General features: G+C 44.3%; 1 protein-coding gene across 1 annotated transcript; it reads left to right on the top strand.

Moving 5' to 3' along the window:
- Nucleotides 1–5568: 5568 nt before the first annotated feature.
- Nucleotides 5569–16834, top strand: LOC134404775 (alcohol dehydrogenase 1-like). The gene is made up of 9 exons (XM_063135671.1): nt 5569–5692; nt 7502–7603; nt 7682–7823; nt 9619–9706; nt 9816–10035; nt 10810–11070; nt 13741–13876; nt 15616–15754; nt 16720–16834. Exons 1-9 carry the CDS (start codon nt 5675–5677, stop codon nt 16742–16744), a joined length of 1131 nt encoding a protein of 376 aa, XP_062991741.1. The 5' UTR covers nt 5569–5674; the 3' UTR covers nt 16745–16834.
- Nucleotides 16835–16976: the final 142 nt, after the last annotated feature.

Below are 16976 nucleotides of genomic sequence, written 5' to 3'. Positions count from 1 at the left end.
AGTCAAAAGGGGCAGGGACAAAACATCAAAAAGTACCCACATATTTTCACTTAAAGCTCTTGCTGCCAGTAACCAAGCTGTAGGAGAGGCATTTCAAACTGTTAGAGGGGGGCAGGAGTTGTGCAAAAGCCAGGAATCACCAAATGACCAGTGGCTGGAGGAAAGAGGGTGGGGCCAAAGGAAGGGAGTGTGGGGAACCCTACATGGATGGATTCGGCCCAAGGCTCAGCAGCCCTGATTTATAGCTTCATCCCACGTACCGGTTTCCCTCGAATTATCCCCTACAGCACTAAGCTGTCAGCATTGTTGTTGCTGCCGGGCGGCAGCACTCCTTTGCATACCAGGAAATGGGTTTAAGGGGGGAAATGTAAAAAAAAAATTAAAAAAAAATCAATGGATGACCCAATCCGATTTGGTATGCTGAAAGCCCTCCTTGATATCTATTACTGTGCCAATTTTGATGTCTTTATCTTTAAAGCTTACGCAGATGTAAGCATTTGTTTAATTTTTCTTCAAATCCTGCTCCTGCGCCCCAGTGGCCGCTCGGAAAACAACAAATGATACACTTGGAAACTAGTAGCAAAATAGGGCGAGTCTTTTGCCTTTGTAGCACAATTAAAGCAGGATGCATGGAAGTACTTCACAGTCAAAGCAGATTATAAACTGGAAAACTTCAGAGTACTTTACAATAAAATCAGATTATAAAAGGGAAAACTTCGGAGTCCTTTGCATGCAATTCGCAGTGATTGCACAGTATAACGCTGGTGTGATAAAGCTCTTAGAAGGACAAAAAACAACAGAGATTTGTGAGGCTTCTTTTTTAAAAAAAAATACATATGAAGGATCATTCTTATTCCACGGGATTTATATCAAAGGGTAGTTCTATGTTTGATGCAGGCCTTCCATGTCCAATCAAGCCTATCCATTTGGGGAGTTTATTTATTCTTTTGAGATCCAAATCTTCCTTGCTTTGTTCCAGTGAAAGGATGCTAGTCTGGAAGCACAATGACTGCTGCAAAATGACAGCACATAATCACTTGTGTCAAAGATTGTGGCAAGCCCAGATGTTGCAGTGGCACAACCAGGGGACTTATCAGCAACATTGTGTTGCTTCTAGTGTGGCGGCAGCAGCATTGTATGGCATGGTGGTGTCATCCAAATGTCGAAGGACAAAATCAGGAAGGATTCGTGTTGATTATTCACCTGCAAGCAGTTTGGGCAATGTTAAACCAACAATGTCATAAACACCCCCACCCCCATACATCTGATCTAGGGGCATAAAAAGAGAGGGCTGCCTTGATGGCGTTGTGTTCCCCCTAAACCCCACTGTTTTGCACCTGTGGGGTGGCGCTGAGTAATCCCCACGCCAAGGAGGGAATGTGAGGTTTCTGGCAATCATCAGATACTGGAGTCGGCCCTGGCTTCTCCTTGCCCTCATCCTGGCTTCCAGCGATCAATCGGAGGTTGCCTTCAGCCAGGGAATGCCTCCGCAGTGAAGCTGGAGCGAGTTTAGATGGCAGAAGGGCTGTATTCGCCTTGCTCCAGCCAAAAAAAAAGTCAGGGTAAGTTCCCAACTGTTTTTATTCTCAGCTTTGCAGAAAAGCCCCCATGCCGGCTGCGAGGTGGATGCTGCGTCTTATAACCAACGCAGCACCACTGCGCAGCTCCAGTGGGGCTTTTAAAGCGTATAGACAGTCCCAAGGTCTGCTAGAACAGGCTAAAATGTCCATCTGTTCCCTCATTCTATTTACCTCAGCAGCTGACTAGATGCCTCCAGGAAGCATATAAGCAGGGCATGAAGGCAATAGACCTCCTGAGGAACTGATATAGTAGCATATTTCCTCTGAGCCTGTCAATGGCCGTATTCAGATGATCGCAGGGGCAAAAGAACTGTGCATGCTGGCTGTGCAACCACAATTTTCATAATTACCTGCAATGCAGTGTGGGTCGCTGTGCCGACCGAACCTATCTATTTCACTTCTCTTTTAAAGCCATCTAAGATGGCAGCCATCATCCCCAACCCCTGACAGAAAATGTTTTCATGAACAGTTTAGCTTAAAGCTTTGTTCTTTTGAGGCATTCAACTTCAGCCCTGTAACTGACTTGAAAAATATGATACTGCTTTGACGTGTCGATGTTATCATTTAGGCATTTCATTTCAGCATGTGAAGATAATAAATCTGGAACATGTAATGCCTTCCCCCAAGGCGAAAGAGCTTTGTTACTCCATCCTACAATAATAATAATTTGTGGCAAAACCAATGGATTTTTCCTTATTCTTGTCTGGGGAAACATAGATTCTAGGGACCTGTCCTTCTGCCCATCTCCCCAACTCTGAAAAATAAAATATATTTTTTTTTTAAAAAAAAAAAACATCGCTGTGTGTATGTGTGTTGTTGTTGTTGTTGTTAAAGCATGTTGGCAGTTTGCAAAAAAACGGGTTTGACAGCTTCAGTTACAGCTGTAGAGCAGCCCCCAATTCTTCAGGCCAAACTACATGTCATAGAAATTTAATTAACAGAAGACAGCTGCTTCCTTTCTACACCCATCCATCTACCCTTTGAAAAACTGCTTTGAGAGGAAGTGATTGGGGCAGTGGGGGAGGTTAAGAGCTTTATCACACCAGGGTTATCCTGTGCAAGCACTGCGAATTGCATGCAAAGGACTCCGAAGTTTTCCACCTTATAATCTGCTTTGACTGTGAAGTACTCCCATGCATCCTTTAATTGTGCTATAAAGGGGAAAGCCTCGCTGTATTTAGCCACTAGTTTTTGAGCGTATCTTCGAAGCGGCCACTGGGGCATAGGAGCAGGATTTGAAAACAAAAAAAACAAATGCTTACATCTGCGTAAGCTTTAAAGATAGAAACATCAAAATCGGCACAGTAATAGATATTAAGGAGAGCTTTAAGCACACCAAATTTGACTCAGATTGGGTCATCCATTGATTTTTTATATATTTTTTACATTTCCTCCCTTAAATCCTCTTCCTGGTATGCAAAGTACTGCCACCTGGGCTACAGCAACAACAACAGCTAAACGCTGTAGGGGATAATTCAAAGGAAACAGGTACGTGGGATGAAGCTTTTAGTGTCCCCCCTGTTTCTCCTCTCTCACTCACCCATTCCTGAAGGGCTTTTTTAAAAAGTAAAGGGACAGCTGGCTACTATTTCCCTTGCGAACAACATGTAACTTGAGCTTTCTTCTCCACTAGGCAAACCATAAAGTATGAGTAATGGCAGCAGTGGACACCAGTGGTTCCGATGTTAGTGGGGCGGTGAATCCACTCCACGTTTCAGTCAGAACCAGACAGAACCTAAAGGAGCTGTCCAAGATGCTGAAACCTAGCCCCCAAATGGGCTCAGCACTTTGGATAAATCCTTTAGCGTTCTGGCTGAAACCAAGAGTGGATTCACTGCCCCACTGATATCAGAGCCACCAGCCTCCACTGAATGGCAATATCTATTAATGTATCTCTGCATTTCAGAGTAAAAAAACCTTATTCCGGAGCTTGGAAGGAAAATGCAGCAGCAAATTCCCAAAGTAAGAAGCTAGTTTGCTCCCTAGGTATATATATAGAGAGAGAGACTATGACCTAGGGTGCACATAATTAATTAACCCATGGTTGGCTGGGGCCATGCCTGCTTGACACATCCATTTTGCATCTGGGTCTTTGGCACACTAAAGGCGCTCTGTGAGTTTCCCCACCCCAACAAGTAAGTGCCAATGAAGGCGAGTAGGAGCAGGATTGTGACTGCATCACTTCACACCTTTTATATTACTATTGGGGAGAAGGAGACAAGTTGTGGGGTGTCTGGTTTTGGTGAACACCACACAACGTCCAGGCCTGGTCTGCATGTAACGACAAACCATGGATTGCTGTTCTCTAATAATCTTCAGGTAAACAAGCAAGAGCATTTAATAGCCCTACTGACATGTGTAGAAGAAACAATTGTGTAGATTGGCATGATTGCTTGTCATCCCAAACCTCCATGCATTCCAAGGCCTAGTATTTCCAGAGATCAGACATGCATTATTTCTGAATGCATCTAAACATTTATACCATGGATATCTGGAGAGTAAAGATGACATGTACAGGGGCCTGTATTCATTCAGGTGTACGCACATACAGTCTATGCACACAGCACCGTCAAATGTGTGGAGAGACGGGTACTTCCGGGTGAGGGTTTTATTGTGCGATCATGCTGCCACATTCAAGAAGTTTTACAGGAGGTCTTCAATTTGTAACCTATTAAGGAGGAAAAGACAGAAGAGCTCCACAATGTCTTTTGATTGGTATGGCTAGGAGCCCTCCACCTGGAAGCTCCCAAGGGTCAAGGGTAGTAATAAAACCTACCGAAGTTAAAGTGAAACATGGTTGCCATAGCAAAGACCCTTATGCAAATCTGTGTAAAGGATTTATCCTCCTGTCTCTATCTGCTGCACTGCCACCTTCTGACTTTTGCTGCACCTTATCACGTCTGCTCTTTTTTCCCATGCGCTCATTATATGTGGATGAGCAGGAGCAGGACTAACCCTCCATTGAAAAGGTTACGACTGCAATCCTATACCCGCTTACCTGGGAGTAAATCCCACTGAATCCCGAGTCGACATGCATAGGATTGCACTGTAACAGAGTTTAAGTGTCCTTTGCATTCACAACTACAGCTAATGTGCACCTGGGAGCAGGGCCGGATTTACGTACAAGCTAAACAAGCTACAGCTTAGGGCCTCACATTACCAGAGGCCTCACATTAGAAAGCAAGAAAGTGTGGGGGGGGGGAGTTTACAACATTGCCACAACATTACATGACTATCAAATTCCGTTTAATCATACAGCCCGTAATTTGCATTTTTTTTTATTAAGGGAAGGGCCTTACTCATGTTATAGCTTAGAGCCACAACAAGTTCAAATCTGCCCCTGCCTGAGAGTAAGTGCCATTGAAAGTGGGATTTAATTCTGAGTAAACATGCACAGGATTGCACTACAATGTTTCAATGCATATTTAGAAAGGAGATTGCAGTTCACTTTAGTTATTGTGAATATATAGCCAGCAGCTATTCTGGATTGATTAATTAAGCTGCATGTGCAACTTTTTAAAGGCCATTATATTTAAATGAATTATTAAAAATTGCATAGCTTGCTTAGAGACTATCTCTGGCAATACAGCTAAAATGTATGTTAAACTCCTTTATCTCTTTGGATGATGATAATGATGATCTCTTTTCTTTATCGAGGCGGTTTTCTAGATGGACATGCTGGACTTTGATGATGATGATGATGATGATGATGATGATGATGATTTCTGCAGAATATTCCTATAAAATCCCATAGAGGTTGTAAAACATTTCTAGCAAAACAAAAACCTGCAATGCAAATCTGTATAAAGGGTTTAGCCTCTCTTCTCTATCTGTCACCCTCAGATTCTTTGCACTACTTTTCAGACATTTCCCTATTCGAGAAAGTTGCGCGCCGCTTTGGCAAGGAGCCGCTGCTCGTGTCCGCCTAGCCAAGCGATTGACTACATTCCCCAGCGTTCCCCGCGGCACGTGTACGGCGGGCCAAGAGTCCAGGTTCAACAAAGAAGCCCCATTCTGCTACGCTTTTGCTCTGAAAGAATCTGGAGATTGGGGACCGTCATTGTTTCAATTTCCCAAAGGAGCAGTTGGGACAAATGGACACTCATGGGAAAGTAAGAAGAAACTAGTTTATTTTTCATAAAAAAAATAGTTGAACAGCGGGCCCTTTAAGGCTGCGTCCTCCTTCCCCGTCCCCACTGCGCGCTTACTGAGGAGTAAGTGCCATTAAACTCAGTAGGACTTATTGCTGAGTAAGCGTGCTTGCGCTTGCGCTATACGGTTCTTGGTCATGCAAGCGTTTGCAGCACAGATGGGTCCCTAACTCTGATCGTCGTGAGGGGAGGAAAGATCCGCTGCTTTAAGCGTTGCATTTGATCATAAAATAGTTTGCTTTAAACCAGCTGCCTTTACATAAATTGCGTATATAAGAATTAAGGCTGCCAATCCTATAAGTGTCTACTGAGAAGGAATCCCCATTAAGAAAATAAGAATAGCCCTGCTGCATCAGACCAAGGTCCATCTAGTCCAGCGTTCTGTACACACCAGTGGAGGCTGGTGGCTCCGAGTTCATTGGGACTGTAAATCCGCTCAGCACTCTAAAGGAGCTGTCTAAGGTGCTGAACCCGTTTTGTGATTGGGTTCAGCGGCTTGGATAGCCCGCTTGGGGTTCTGACTAAAACCCAGAGCGGATCATAGCCCACTGAAATTGGAGCCACCAGGCTCCACTGGTTCACCTAGAGGCCAACCAGCTGTCCTTGGGAAAACCACAAGCAGGACATGAGTGCAACAGCACCCTCTCGCCCATGTTCCCCAGCAACTAGTGTACATAAGCATACTTCCTCTGATATTGGAGGTACCATAGAGCCATTAGGTCTAGTAGCCATTCGTAGCTTTCTCCTCCATTAATTGGTCCAATCCGATTTCTGTGGGGCTTACTCCTAGGTAAGTGGCTGCACTATACTACTTGGTATAGGATCGCCGCCTCAGGAACACAACTGCTGAAGTCTGGGCTTGGCCTGTATGTGGGGAAACTGAGGCCGGCTGATTGCAAAGTAATTCTATTACAGAACACACGTTGAAAGTTTTATGCACCTTGTATAGCTCCTGTAGAGTCCAGACTGGTTCTGTCTGAAACCTGGAGCAGATTCACTGCCCCCTGACATCGGAGCCACCAGCCTTGACAATACTGAGTTAGCTGGGCCACGTTCATCCCACGTACCTGCTTCCCTAGGATTATCCCCGTAGCGCTAAGCTTTCACGGTTGTTGTTGTTTTTGTTACCAGGCGACAGCGATCCTTTGCATACCAGGAAGTGAGTTTAAGTGTAAAAAATCAATGGATGACCCAATTCAATTCAAATTTGGTATGCTTAAATCTCTCCCTAATATCTATTACTCTGCCAATTTTGGTGTCTTTATCTTTAAAGCTTATGCAGATGTAAGCATTTTTTTCAAATCCTGCTCCTGCGCCCCAGCGGCAGCTCAGAAGATATGCTCAAAATGTAGGCACTAAATATGGTGAAGAATTTTTTTGCTTTATTGCACAATTAAAGCAGGATGCATGGGAGTACTTCCCAATCAAAGCAGATTATAAAGTGGAAAACTTCTGAGTCCTTTGCATGCAATTCGCAGTGATTGCACAGTATAACGCTGGTATGATAAAGCTCTGATAGAATAAAGCAGATTCCTATGTTTCTTTCTCATGCGGCAAAGAAATGCATGCTTTTGCCCCAGAGCTCTCTCTGAGGAAATGTAATTCTTTATTAAAATAACTCGTAACTCGTGGAAGTGATTACGGTTCCAGGTATGCTACAACTTGCAACTTCACACTGGTGCAAGAGTTCTTCCACCTGATCTCATCCACTTTTTGCCTGCATAGGATTGCATTGAATATCTTGTTGTTCATTTGGTTTTGGTTTTGCAGATTATAAAATGCAAGGCTGCAGTTGCCTGGGAAGTAGGCAAAGCACTTTCGATTGAAGAGATAGAAGTTGCTCCACCAAAGTTTCATGAAGTTCGTGTGAAGGTAGGCGTAGAAGCTGATAATATGTGTGCCCACAGCGTTCTCTGTGATGTTGACCAAACCTTTTGTTATCTCTCACAGATAATTGCCACGGGGATATGTGGGACAGACAGCCATGTTCTGACAGGTTCATTCCCTCAAGTAGAATATCCTGTTATTCCAGGCCACGAAGGAGCTGGAATTGTAGAAAGCATTGGTGAAGGAGTGACATGCTTGAAACCAGGTACATGGAGCATAGGATCTAGTATTTTAACATGTATTTTATCCACTTTGAAAGAATTGTGGGTATCCACTGTAATTAGAGAATGATTATATTATTTATTAAATAATAAAATTGATTTTAATGTTGTTATACATGTCCTACTTTAATGTATATTTGTAAACCACTTAAATCGTTTTTAAATATGGTAAGCGGGATCTAAATCTAATAAATAATAATAACAATTACAAGACAATGCACAATTATGGTAAGCTTGTGCTTCTATAGAAGTATTTCTCCCCCGGGACCTGTTATTTTATTTATTTATTACATTTCTATACCATTGCATAGCTGAAGCTCTCTGAGCAGTTCACAAATAAATAAAATAAATACTGCATTTCAGTTTATCCCTAATGAACCTAGTACTAAAATATGAATCTTTCAGAAACATAGCTGCTGCTTCTTGTCTGGATTGTGACATCTGTATACACACACACACACACACACACACACACACACTACACACACTATAGGAAGGACCTGGCTTTGCATGGGTTGGAATTGCCATTATTTTGATACAGAGAATGCAGCTGTCAGAGTTGGAAACATTGTGTCGGCCCACCTGAGTGGAGGCACGCCTGTTGGCACCCCTAGGCATGGCCCCTGCCATGATCCACCCCTTTTACTCTCTGAGGAAGGAGTCCGTCCACTAAACCCCCTTTAGATGAAGCTGGCCCACAGCAGAGGGAAGGGGTAGGCCTATAATTTGGCCTACTTATCTTCCCTGCTTTTTTTTTTTTTTTTTACCGCAGAGCGGTAAAGCAGCAGTTTCTGCAGCTGAAACTCTCCCCATGGCCTGAGTTCGATCCCAGCAGAAGCTGGTTTCAGGCAGCCGGCTTGGGTCGACTCAGCCTTCCATCCTCCTGAGGTCGGTAAAATGAGTACTCAGGGGAAAGGCAATAATGGCCGGGGAAGGCAACGGCAAACCACCCCGCTATAAGGCCTGCCAAGAAAACGTCAGTGAAAGCTGGCGTCCCTCCAAGATTCAGTAATGACTCAGTGCTTGCACGAGAGGTTCCTTTCCCTTTTCCTATCTTCCCTGGCTTCAAACTGTGCTTTTCTTTTTTTCATACCTTAACATTTTTTCCAATATTAGCTAACTGATGTCACACTAACTGCTATCCCTGTCAGCTACCACCTCTAACTCAACTAATTCTCTCTTCTAACTAAACAGCTGCCTCAGTGCCTACTCACTAAGTGAATTTCCCAACTAACACTAACTCCATGCATTATTCCATTCTGCCCACTGCCCACTGGCACTTTTCATCCTCTTCCCTTGGCCTCTTTCTCTTTCTTGGTTGAGTCGTTCCATTTGGTGCTTTCTATACAGCATCCCCTTAGCCTGCATGGCAAATTTCAGGTGTCTAGGTTTCATGGACTTAGAGGACATATAAACAAACCGTTACAGTGAAGCAGTACATCTTTAAAAAAAATAATTGGCCGCCATTTTGTTTCACTATGCCTGAAACCATCGAGATAGAGGTAGAACAAATCCTGAAACTTTCATAACAATTGGATGCATGGTTTTCAAGTCCATTGAGAACATAGAAACACTCCCCTTTAGATAGATAGATAGATAGATAGATAGATAGATAGATAGATGACATATAGAAAGATAGAAAGACTAACAACAGAGTATTTTTAAAAAAATATACTCTGAATTAAACATTTTGGCTTCTGACCAAAGTCAGTGGCAACTGCTTTAAAACAAAAATCACATTTCTATTGTTTTTTATTTCGTTTTTTCTTTTATTTCTAGGAGACAAAGTCATCCCTCTTTGTCTGCCTCAGTGTGGAGAATGCAACTCATGTTTAAAATCTAACACCAACTGTTGCCTGAAAACCCAGTGAGTTTGTTTGGAAATTTCACTTGCATGTTTCTTGACTATTGGCATTGTTTGTGTTGTTTTGTTTGTGTTGTTTTGTTATTCACAAGCCCGGATCTCTCTGAAATAGCCTCTGCGAACCACAAAACCTGATGCCGGACAAAACCAGCCGCTTCACCTGCAAGGGGAAGCAAGTTCACCATTTCCTTTGGATCAGCACTTTCTCAGAATATACCGTCATGCCCGACTCTACTGTTGTTAAAATTGATGCTGCCGCTCCTCTAGATAAAGTCTGTCTTTTTGGTTGTGGATTTTCCACTGGTTATGGAGCTGCCCTCAATACAGCCGAGGTGAGGAGTCATGTGTACTATCACTGCAAGGTTGTTGTTTTTCACTAGAATCCTGACATCCACCAACCGGAGTCTGGTACAAAAGACACACACAGCAGGCCCGTTTACTAAAAAAGGTAAATATACCAAGGTAGTGGTGATGGGGAGGAGTTATTAACAGGAGTCAGAAATTCTTGCCACTCCACAGCAAATCACCCAGAGAATGACTGGTAGATCCGGATGTACCTTCTGAGAGAGGCCAAAGCTCAGTGTGATAGAGCACCTGTTTTGTGTGCAGAAGGTCCAAGGTTCAATCCCTGGCTTCTCCAGGTTGGGCAAGGAAAGGAATCCCACTTGAAACTGAGACCCCTTCCAGTCACTGTTGACAATACTAGGCTAGATGGACCAAATGTCTGACTCCAGGCATGTCTACACCAGCCCTATGTCCTGGGATCATCCTGGGATCGTTCCTGTACTTCCAAATGCCACACAAGGGATCCCAGGAGCAGGCAGAGATGATCCCTCCATTTTCCTGGGATAACCCTTAGGTGTAGAAGGGCTTCAGTACGAGGCAGCTTCCTATATTCCTGCCCAGCCCTGCATTACCATAACTTTGTCATTGTGCCAAATGATACATAACTTGAGAACTTCTTCTCCGACCTACAGTGGCCCTGTTCAGAAGACACCTTAAACCACGGCTTTAAGGCTTTTTAGTTTGTGTCTTCTGCACAGGGCCAATGTCACACATCCTGTAGCTGGAATGAATCCTATTCCCTTTTCTCCCTGGCTCTGTAGGTCACGCCCGGTTCCACCTGTGCCATCTTTGGTTTGGGAGGAGTCGGTCTCTCCGTGATCATGGGATGCAAAACGGCTGGGGCATCCCAGATCATTGGGATTGACATTAACAAAGAGAAATTTGTAACGGCAAAAGAATTGGGAGCCACAGAATGCCTTAACCCTCAGGATTACAAGAAGCCCATCCAGGAAGTGCTGGTGGAAAGGACAGGGCATGGTGTGGACTATGCCTTTGAAGTCGTTGGATGTTTGGATACATTGGTATGTTCTGTATTTAGTCATTTCTGATGCTACCCTAAGATTTGATTCCAGACTGAAGGTGTACAGTGCTTCACATTTTCCTGAAAAACAAGATTCTGTAGAGCAGTGATTTTTCACATTTTTCTGCCTTTCAAGCAACCCTTTCACCCATTTACTGGACTTCCGAGTAACCCCTATATCAGGCATGGAGAATTTCCAGCCCACAGGGCTTCCAGGTTTGGCCTGCCGGCTTCTTGTCCAGGCTGCACCCCCTCCTCCTCCCCAGGCAGGAAAAATCTGTTTATCTCCCACCAGCAGCTGACTGGTGGTGAGTTTTGCCCTTATGAAAACCAATTATCTCTGATCAGACATATGTGCTCTTTCCTGCTCCACTCCTCCCCGTGTTGCATTTAGGCTTTTAAAAAGCCTTGGGGGGCATTTTTGGGAGGGTGGGTGTGTTGTTTCTGTGTTCTGTGCAGAAATAGATAGTGTGTGGTATGTGTGTGTGTGTGTGAATGTATGTGTGATGTGTGCATGTGAATGGTGTCTGGACCCATGCCAGCTGCAGGGTACCCTGCCCACTACTGGCACGTAGCCATGGATAGACGTGCTTGGCCAGAGCCCCTTCAGTCTTCGGGAACCCCTGCATGTTGGCAGAGTTCCCACACGCAGTTCAGGGCTCACATACAGTTCTGTCAGGGCACCACTGAGGCCCAATGAATTCTACTGATGCCTTGTAAGAACAGAGTCTGCACGTTGCAAGTGAAGATCAGTAGTGGCGGACAATGTGTTAGCCTGCCAGCATGGCCCTTCTTATTGACTGGCCTTTCCCAACCTGGTGGCTCCCAGATGTTTTGGACTTCAGCTCCCATCAACCCCAGCTGGAATGACCAATGGACAGGAATCCTGGGACTTGTAGTGCAACACTACTGGAGGTCACCAAGAATCCCTGGTGCATTTTCCAGGAATGTCAGAGATCCTTAGAGACAGTGTGGTGTAGTGGCTAGAGTGTTGGACTGGGAGTCGGGAAATCCGGGTTCTAGTCCCCACTCAGCCATGGAAGCTCACTGGGTGACTTTGGGCCAGTCACAGATTCTCAGCCCAACCTACCTCCCAGGGTTGTTGTTGCGAGGATAAAAAAGAGTGAAGGAGGAGGATTATGCATGCTGCTTTGGGTTCCTTGGAGGAAAAAAGGTGGGATATAGAATTTAATAAATAAATGATGAACTCTTTCAGATATAATACCAAGCCATGGTTTAGTGCTAATCTTGGAAGCCATGTTCTACAGCAAAGGGCAACTCTCCTCTCCTTAGAGGTGGCTTTCTCCACCCCCTTCCTTTTGCAAGCTATGTAAGGAGAAGAGTGCCTTTGTGCATGACCATGGTGCTTTTCCCTCACTGACCATGCATCTAGGATTATTATTTTGCTTATTGTGCTTTGCAAACTAACAAATACAAACAGTCAATCAAAATGAGCCTTTAAGGACCCACAGCCTTCTGTGATCCCCCTCTACTTCTGATTTCCAGTCTCCCTGGTTTGTCACAAATTCTAGTTTGCAGATTCTTCCAAGCGATGGCAAATCATGGTTTTTGCTTGCTCCACAAACCAGGACTGGAAACAGTTGTTTGAAACTGTTTTCAATTTGGTTCTCAGCCAAAGTAAAGAAGGGGAGGAAGCTTCATGGCCAGTATTGCCTAGCAGCTGTCTTCCAACTTAAAATCCATTTCTCTTGGTCATTCTTGAAACTGGCTTAAAGTCAGATAGTATTCACCAAGGATTGCCGTGCAAATATTAGTTGCATTCCTTTATTTGGCAACAAGTCATAACATTTCCAAATCAGATCCCTTCAAAATAAAGGTGCTTCAGGCTGTGTCAGCCTTGTGGCATGTTCAGACAAAGAGTTTTATCACACCAGCGTTACACTGTGCGATCACTGCGAATTGCATGCAAAGGACTCCGAAGTTTTCCAACTTATAATTTGCTTTTATTGTGAAGTACTCCCATGCATCCTGCTTTAATTGTGCTTCAAAGGCAAAAGCCTCGCCGTATTCTGATACTAGTTTTCGAGCGTATCATCCAAGCGGCCACTGGGGCGCAGGAGCAGGATTTGAAGAAAAAATAAACAAATGCTTACATCTGCGTAAGCTTTAAAGATAAAGACATCAAAATTGGCACAGTAATAGATATTAAGGAGACCTTTAATCATACCAAATTTGAATCCGATTGGGTCATCCGTGGATTTTTTATGATTTTTTTACATTTCCCCCTTTAACCCATTTCCTGGTGTGCAAAGGATCTAGCCACCCGGTAGCAACAACAACAACAACAACAGCGACAGCTTAGTGCTGTAGGGGATAATTCGAGGAAACAGGTACGTGGGATGAAGCTAAAAAGCTTCCCACATGCTTTGGGTGATGCGTGCAAACTGGACCAAAAGAGGATGATGCCAGATGGGTACATTGAAAAGGTTGGAATGGTTTGGGGAAGCTTGTAGCTCTATTTCTGCAGCGGAGGCTGCATAGCGTGGAGGATGTTATGGCTGCAGGCAGACTGCAGGATCCTGGATGTACACCAGACGCACCTCTGTTATCCTTCACAACAGTAGCGCGATGCATCCTTAGTGAAATAAAATGTCACTGCTCCTTTGTGTGATAGCAACCTGTTTAACGTAGAATTTCCCGCTTCAATTAGACTGCTGCTCTGGCATCCTGCCACAGAGGCTGTGGAATCTGTGTGATGGTTGGTGTGCCTCCTTTAGGCTCTTGCCTCTCCTTCGATCCTATGCTGCTTTTTACCGGACGCACCTTGAAAGGGAGTTTCATAGGAGGTATGTTGGTGTGACAACCAGAACTAGACACTTGGGTCTATGCACCTGGTTTCCTGATTGTTTGGCCTAATCTATACCAAGCAGGATAATGCATTATGAAAGCTGATTATTATTATTATTATTATTATTATTATTATTATTATTATTATTATTATTATCCCACCTTTTGTACAATGCTGGGACTCAAGGCGGCATTACAAAATTTAAAACATATACATTTGAAACCTATAGAGATATACAAAAGTTAAAACTAAATTAAACATATTCCAATATTAAAACATTTAAATATTTATAATGACAATTTTAAAAGTCCTTGGCAGGACCCTCACCAAACAGGATATAACACTATGAAAGCGGTATATGGTATGTGTCAGTGGGCCCCAACAGTGCAGTTCAATGCCGCTATAAAGTAGTCATGTGGCTCCTGCCTTTTCTATATCGCTTTCATTCCGTTTTCATAGTGCAATATCCTGCTTGGTGTAGATGAGGCCTTTCTCACGTTTGACGTCAGGCTTACTTCCGTCAACTCTTGTGTCCTTGACCCAAGTCATCCATTGGCACTCTGATGCAAACAGGCACCGCTTGCATGCCCAGTCCATCCCATTTCATCTCAAAAGAAAGAATGTGCCCCACACTGCTGCTGGCCTTGAAATGAATGGGCAAGCTTTCGCAGGCTGATGGTCTCTGTATCTGCCCATCTTTAGCCGTCTATCTGTAAGCATTCCAGCATATGAAGCACGTCGTGCAGGGTATGAAGCTGCCAGAACCAAATTGCCAAACAAATGTTGTTTCAAAGACCCTTCATGGTTGTTCTGTATCACGGGTGCAGAAACCATGGTCAGGCCCAGGGTCACAATCCAGCCCTCTGGTTTCCCCCAGATGGCCAAGCCCTCGTCTTTCCCCAGCCACCTATTGTTCCTCCATTCTAATAGGTTGCCTTGCCTCTCCTAAGGCTCTCCTAAGGCAGTAGGAGCAATAAGCTAAAATATGCTGGGACTTTTGGCCCTGCCCGTTGGCTCCACCCCTTTTGCCTTTGGCCCTGCCCACCACTGGAAGGCAGGCCCTGAAAGCTGCTCCGAAATGGAATTCGGCCCTCGGACTGAAAGAGGTTCAGCATCTCTGCGCTAGATCTAGACTTAAGAGAGAACGAAAGGTGTATGTGCTTAGAAAATGGCACGCTTTCTAGATATCCCTTGCCCTTTTCTAGATATCCCTTTACTCCTTCAATGGGGGGGGTGGTGTTCAAAGTGCCCAGTCGACACCGCTTCCCTTGGGAACCCCATGGTTTCCCTCCCCTGGGGTGGCGTGGGGTTTCTGGACAGCCATCCAGGTACCAGAGCCACCCCCATCCTCTTCCTGGTGGAAGGCAACCAATTGCAGGTCACCTTCCACCAGGCACCACCTGGCTGTGCCAACCCACTGCAACTCCAGAGCGAGGCTGGGAGGCTGTCCTGATGGTGTCTTGCTCATCCTTGGCTTGCTCCAGAGAAAGAAGTCGGGGTAAGTCCCTTACTTTTTCTCTCCACACCTTTGGCAGAAAGCCCTGGGGTGGCTGCGTGGTGGCTGCTGCATCGTATAAACACCGCTGCGCCACCACGCACCCTCAAAGGCACATGACTTCATAAATCCCGCAAGCTTTGAGTTGGGGGCAGTTTTGCGACATGGAAAAATGCTCCTGGGGAACAGACTTGACAACAACATTGTGTAAGTTGTGGTGGTGGTTGTGTTTGTTTTTCCAGGCTGGAAGATGAAAGACTCCATCCCTCAGTTGGTCTCCAGTTATATGGAGGGGAAATTTAATCCAGATGCTTTAATAACCCACACTTTGCCATTCAGCCAGATCAGGGAAGGGTTTGATTTGCTTCACATTGGAAAGAGGTAAGATGTGTGACTTCTTGGGATGGGCTTTTAATAATGGCAGCTTCAACAAGAATCCAGTACATCAATAAACAGCAGAACAGATTTATTTATTCATTCTTTCATTCATTCATTCTATTAAAACATTTGTATCCCGCCTTATATCACTGGGATCTCAGGGCGGCGTACAGATAAAATCAGAACAATGTAAAACAATAAATAACATACACAGCTAAAAATGTATTAAATCACTAACAAATTAAAACCAGGAGAAAATTCTTAAAAGCAATAGAAACAATTAGAAACAAATAAAACTATGTGCAACCATGGAGAATTTAGCCCTCAAAGGCTTTGATAAAGAGCCATTTTTTAACCTGGTGCCAAAATGAAGCCAGTGGCAGTGCCAGTCGGGCCTCCAAGGGGAGGGCATTCCACAGCCGGGGTGCCACAACAGAGAAAGACCTCTCCCACCATCATGTATATCTCATGTTGGTGGGATGCGGACGAGGACTCCTCCAATAGATCTCAAATTTCAGGCAGGCAAACATAGGGAGAGGCACTCCCTCAAGTACCGAGGTCCCAAGCTGTTTAGGGCTTTAAATGTTTTTAATGCTTTGACAAAGCGCAGGTTTGACTGAGATCAAAGGGATTTGCCAAGAGATTAAGGGATTGACACCAGTGTTGCAACCACATAAGCCACTAGCCTCCGTGGTAGCCACCTACCAAGTGAAATAAGCTTTGCTGCATCACTGAAATCCTGATGGGGTGCTGAAAGACGGCCCGAACACTCTGCTAAAAAATAGCCTAAAGAACAGTCGTGTTCTCCAACTACAAATCACCCCGCTGGGCCCCTAATGCCAAGATTGCCAGCAACAACTGCCAAGAGTCTGTTGAACAAGAATGTCATGTTACGAGGGTCAAAAAGCTGCTTCATGACTTTGCCTGCAAAATAACTCATAACTTTAACTTTTCTTTTTCCCTTTCAGCATTCGTGTTGTCTTGATATTTTAAGTTGACGAAGCAACTCAGATGGCTTCACCTAGAACTTCTCATGAAGAAGGCTCTCTTCCTTGACTGTTTCTGTGTGTGTGTGTGTGTTTTAATACAGTGAAAAGAACACTGGCAAAAGACTTGGATTTTTTTCATACTTCCTTTTTTAAAGAAGAAAATTGTATAAACAGCACGGTTTATGATATGGAGCGCTGATTTTGCTTGGCTCCAGATGTTTAGAAATTCCAAGTCA

Source organism: Elgaria multicarinata, chromosome 10 (assembly GCF_023053635.1).
Source record: "Elgaria multicarinata webbii isolate HBS135686 ecotype San Diego chromosome 10, rElgMul1.1.pri, whole genome shotgun sequence".
NCBI classification, from domain to species: Eukaryota; Metazoa; Chordata; class Lepidosauria; order Squamata; family Anguidae; genus Elgaria; species Elgaria multicarinata.
Note: the sequence above shows the minus strand (reverse complement) of the source record. Positions and strands in the feature narration are given on the sequence as shown.

Excerpts from the sequence above, each read along its gene's own strand:
- LOC134404775 (XM_063135671.1), top strand. Across the intron at positions 7,824-9,618 it reads AGTGACATGCTTGAAACCAG|GAGACAAAGTCATCCCTCTT; the intron begins GTACATGGAGCA and ends TTTTATTTCTAG. Across the intron at positions 9,707-9,815 it reads AACTGTTGCCTGAAAACCCA|CCTCTGCGAACCACAAAACC; the intron begins GTGAGTTTGTTT and ends TCTCTGAAATAG.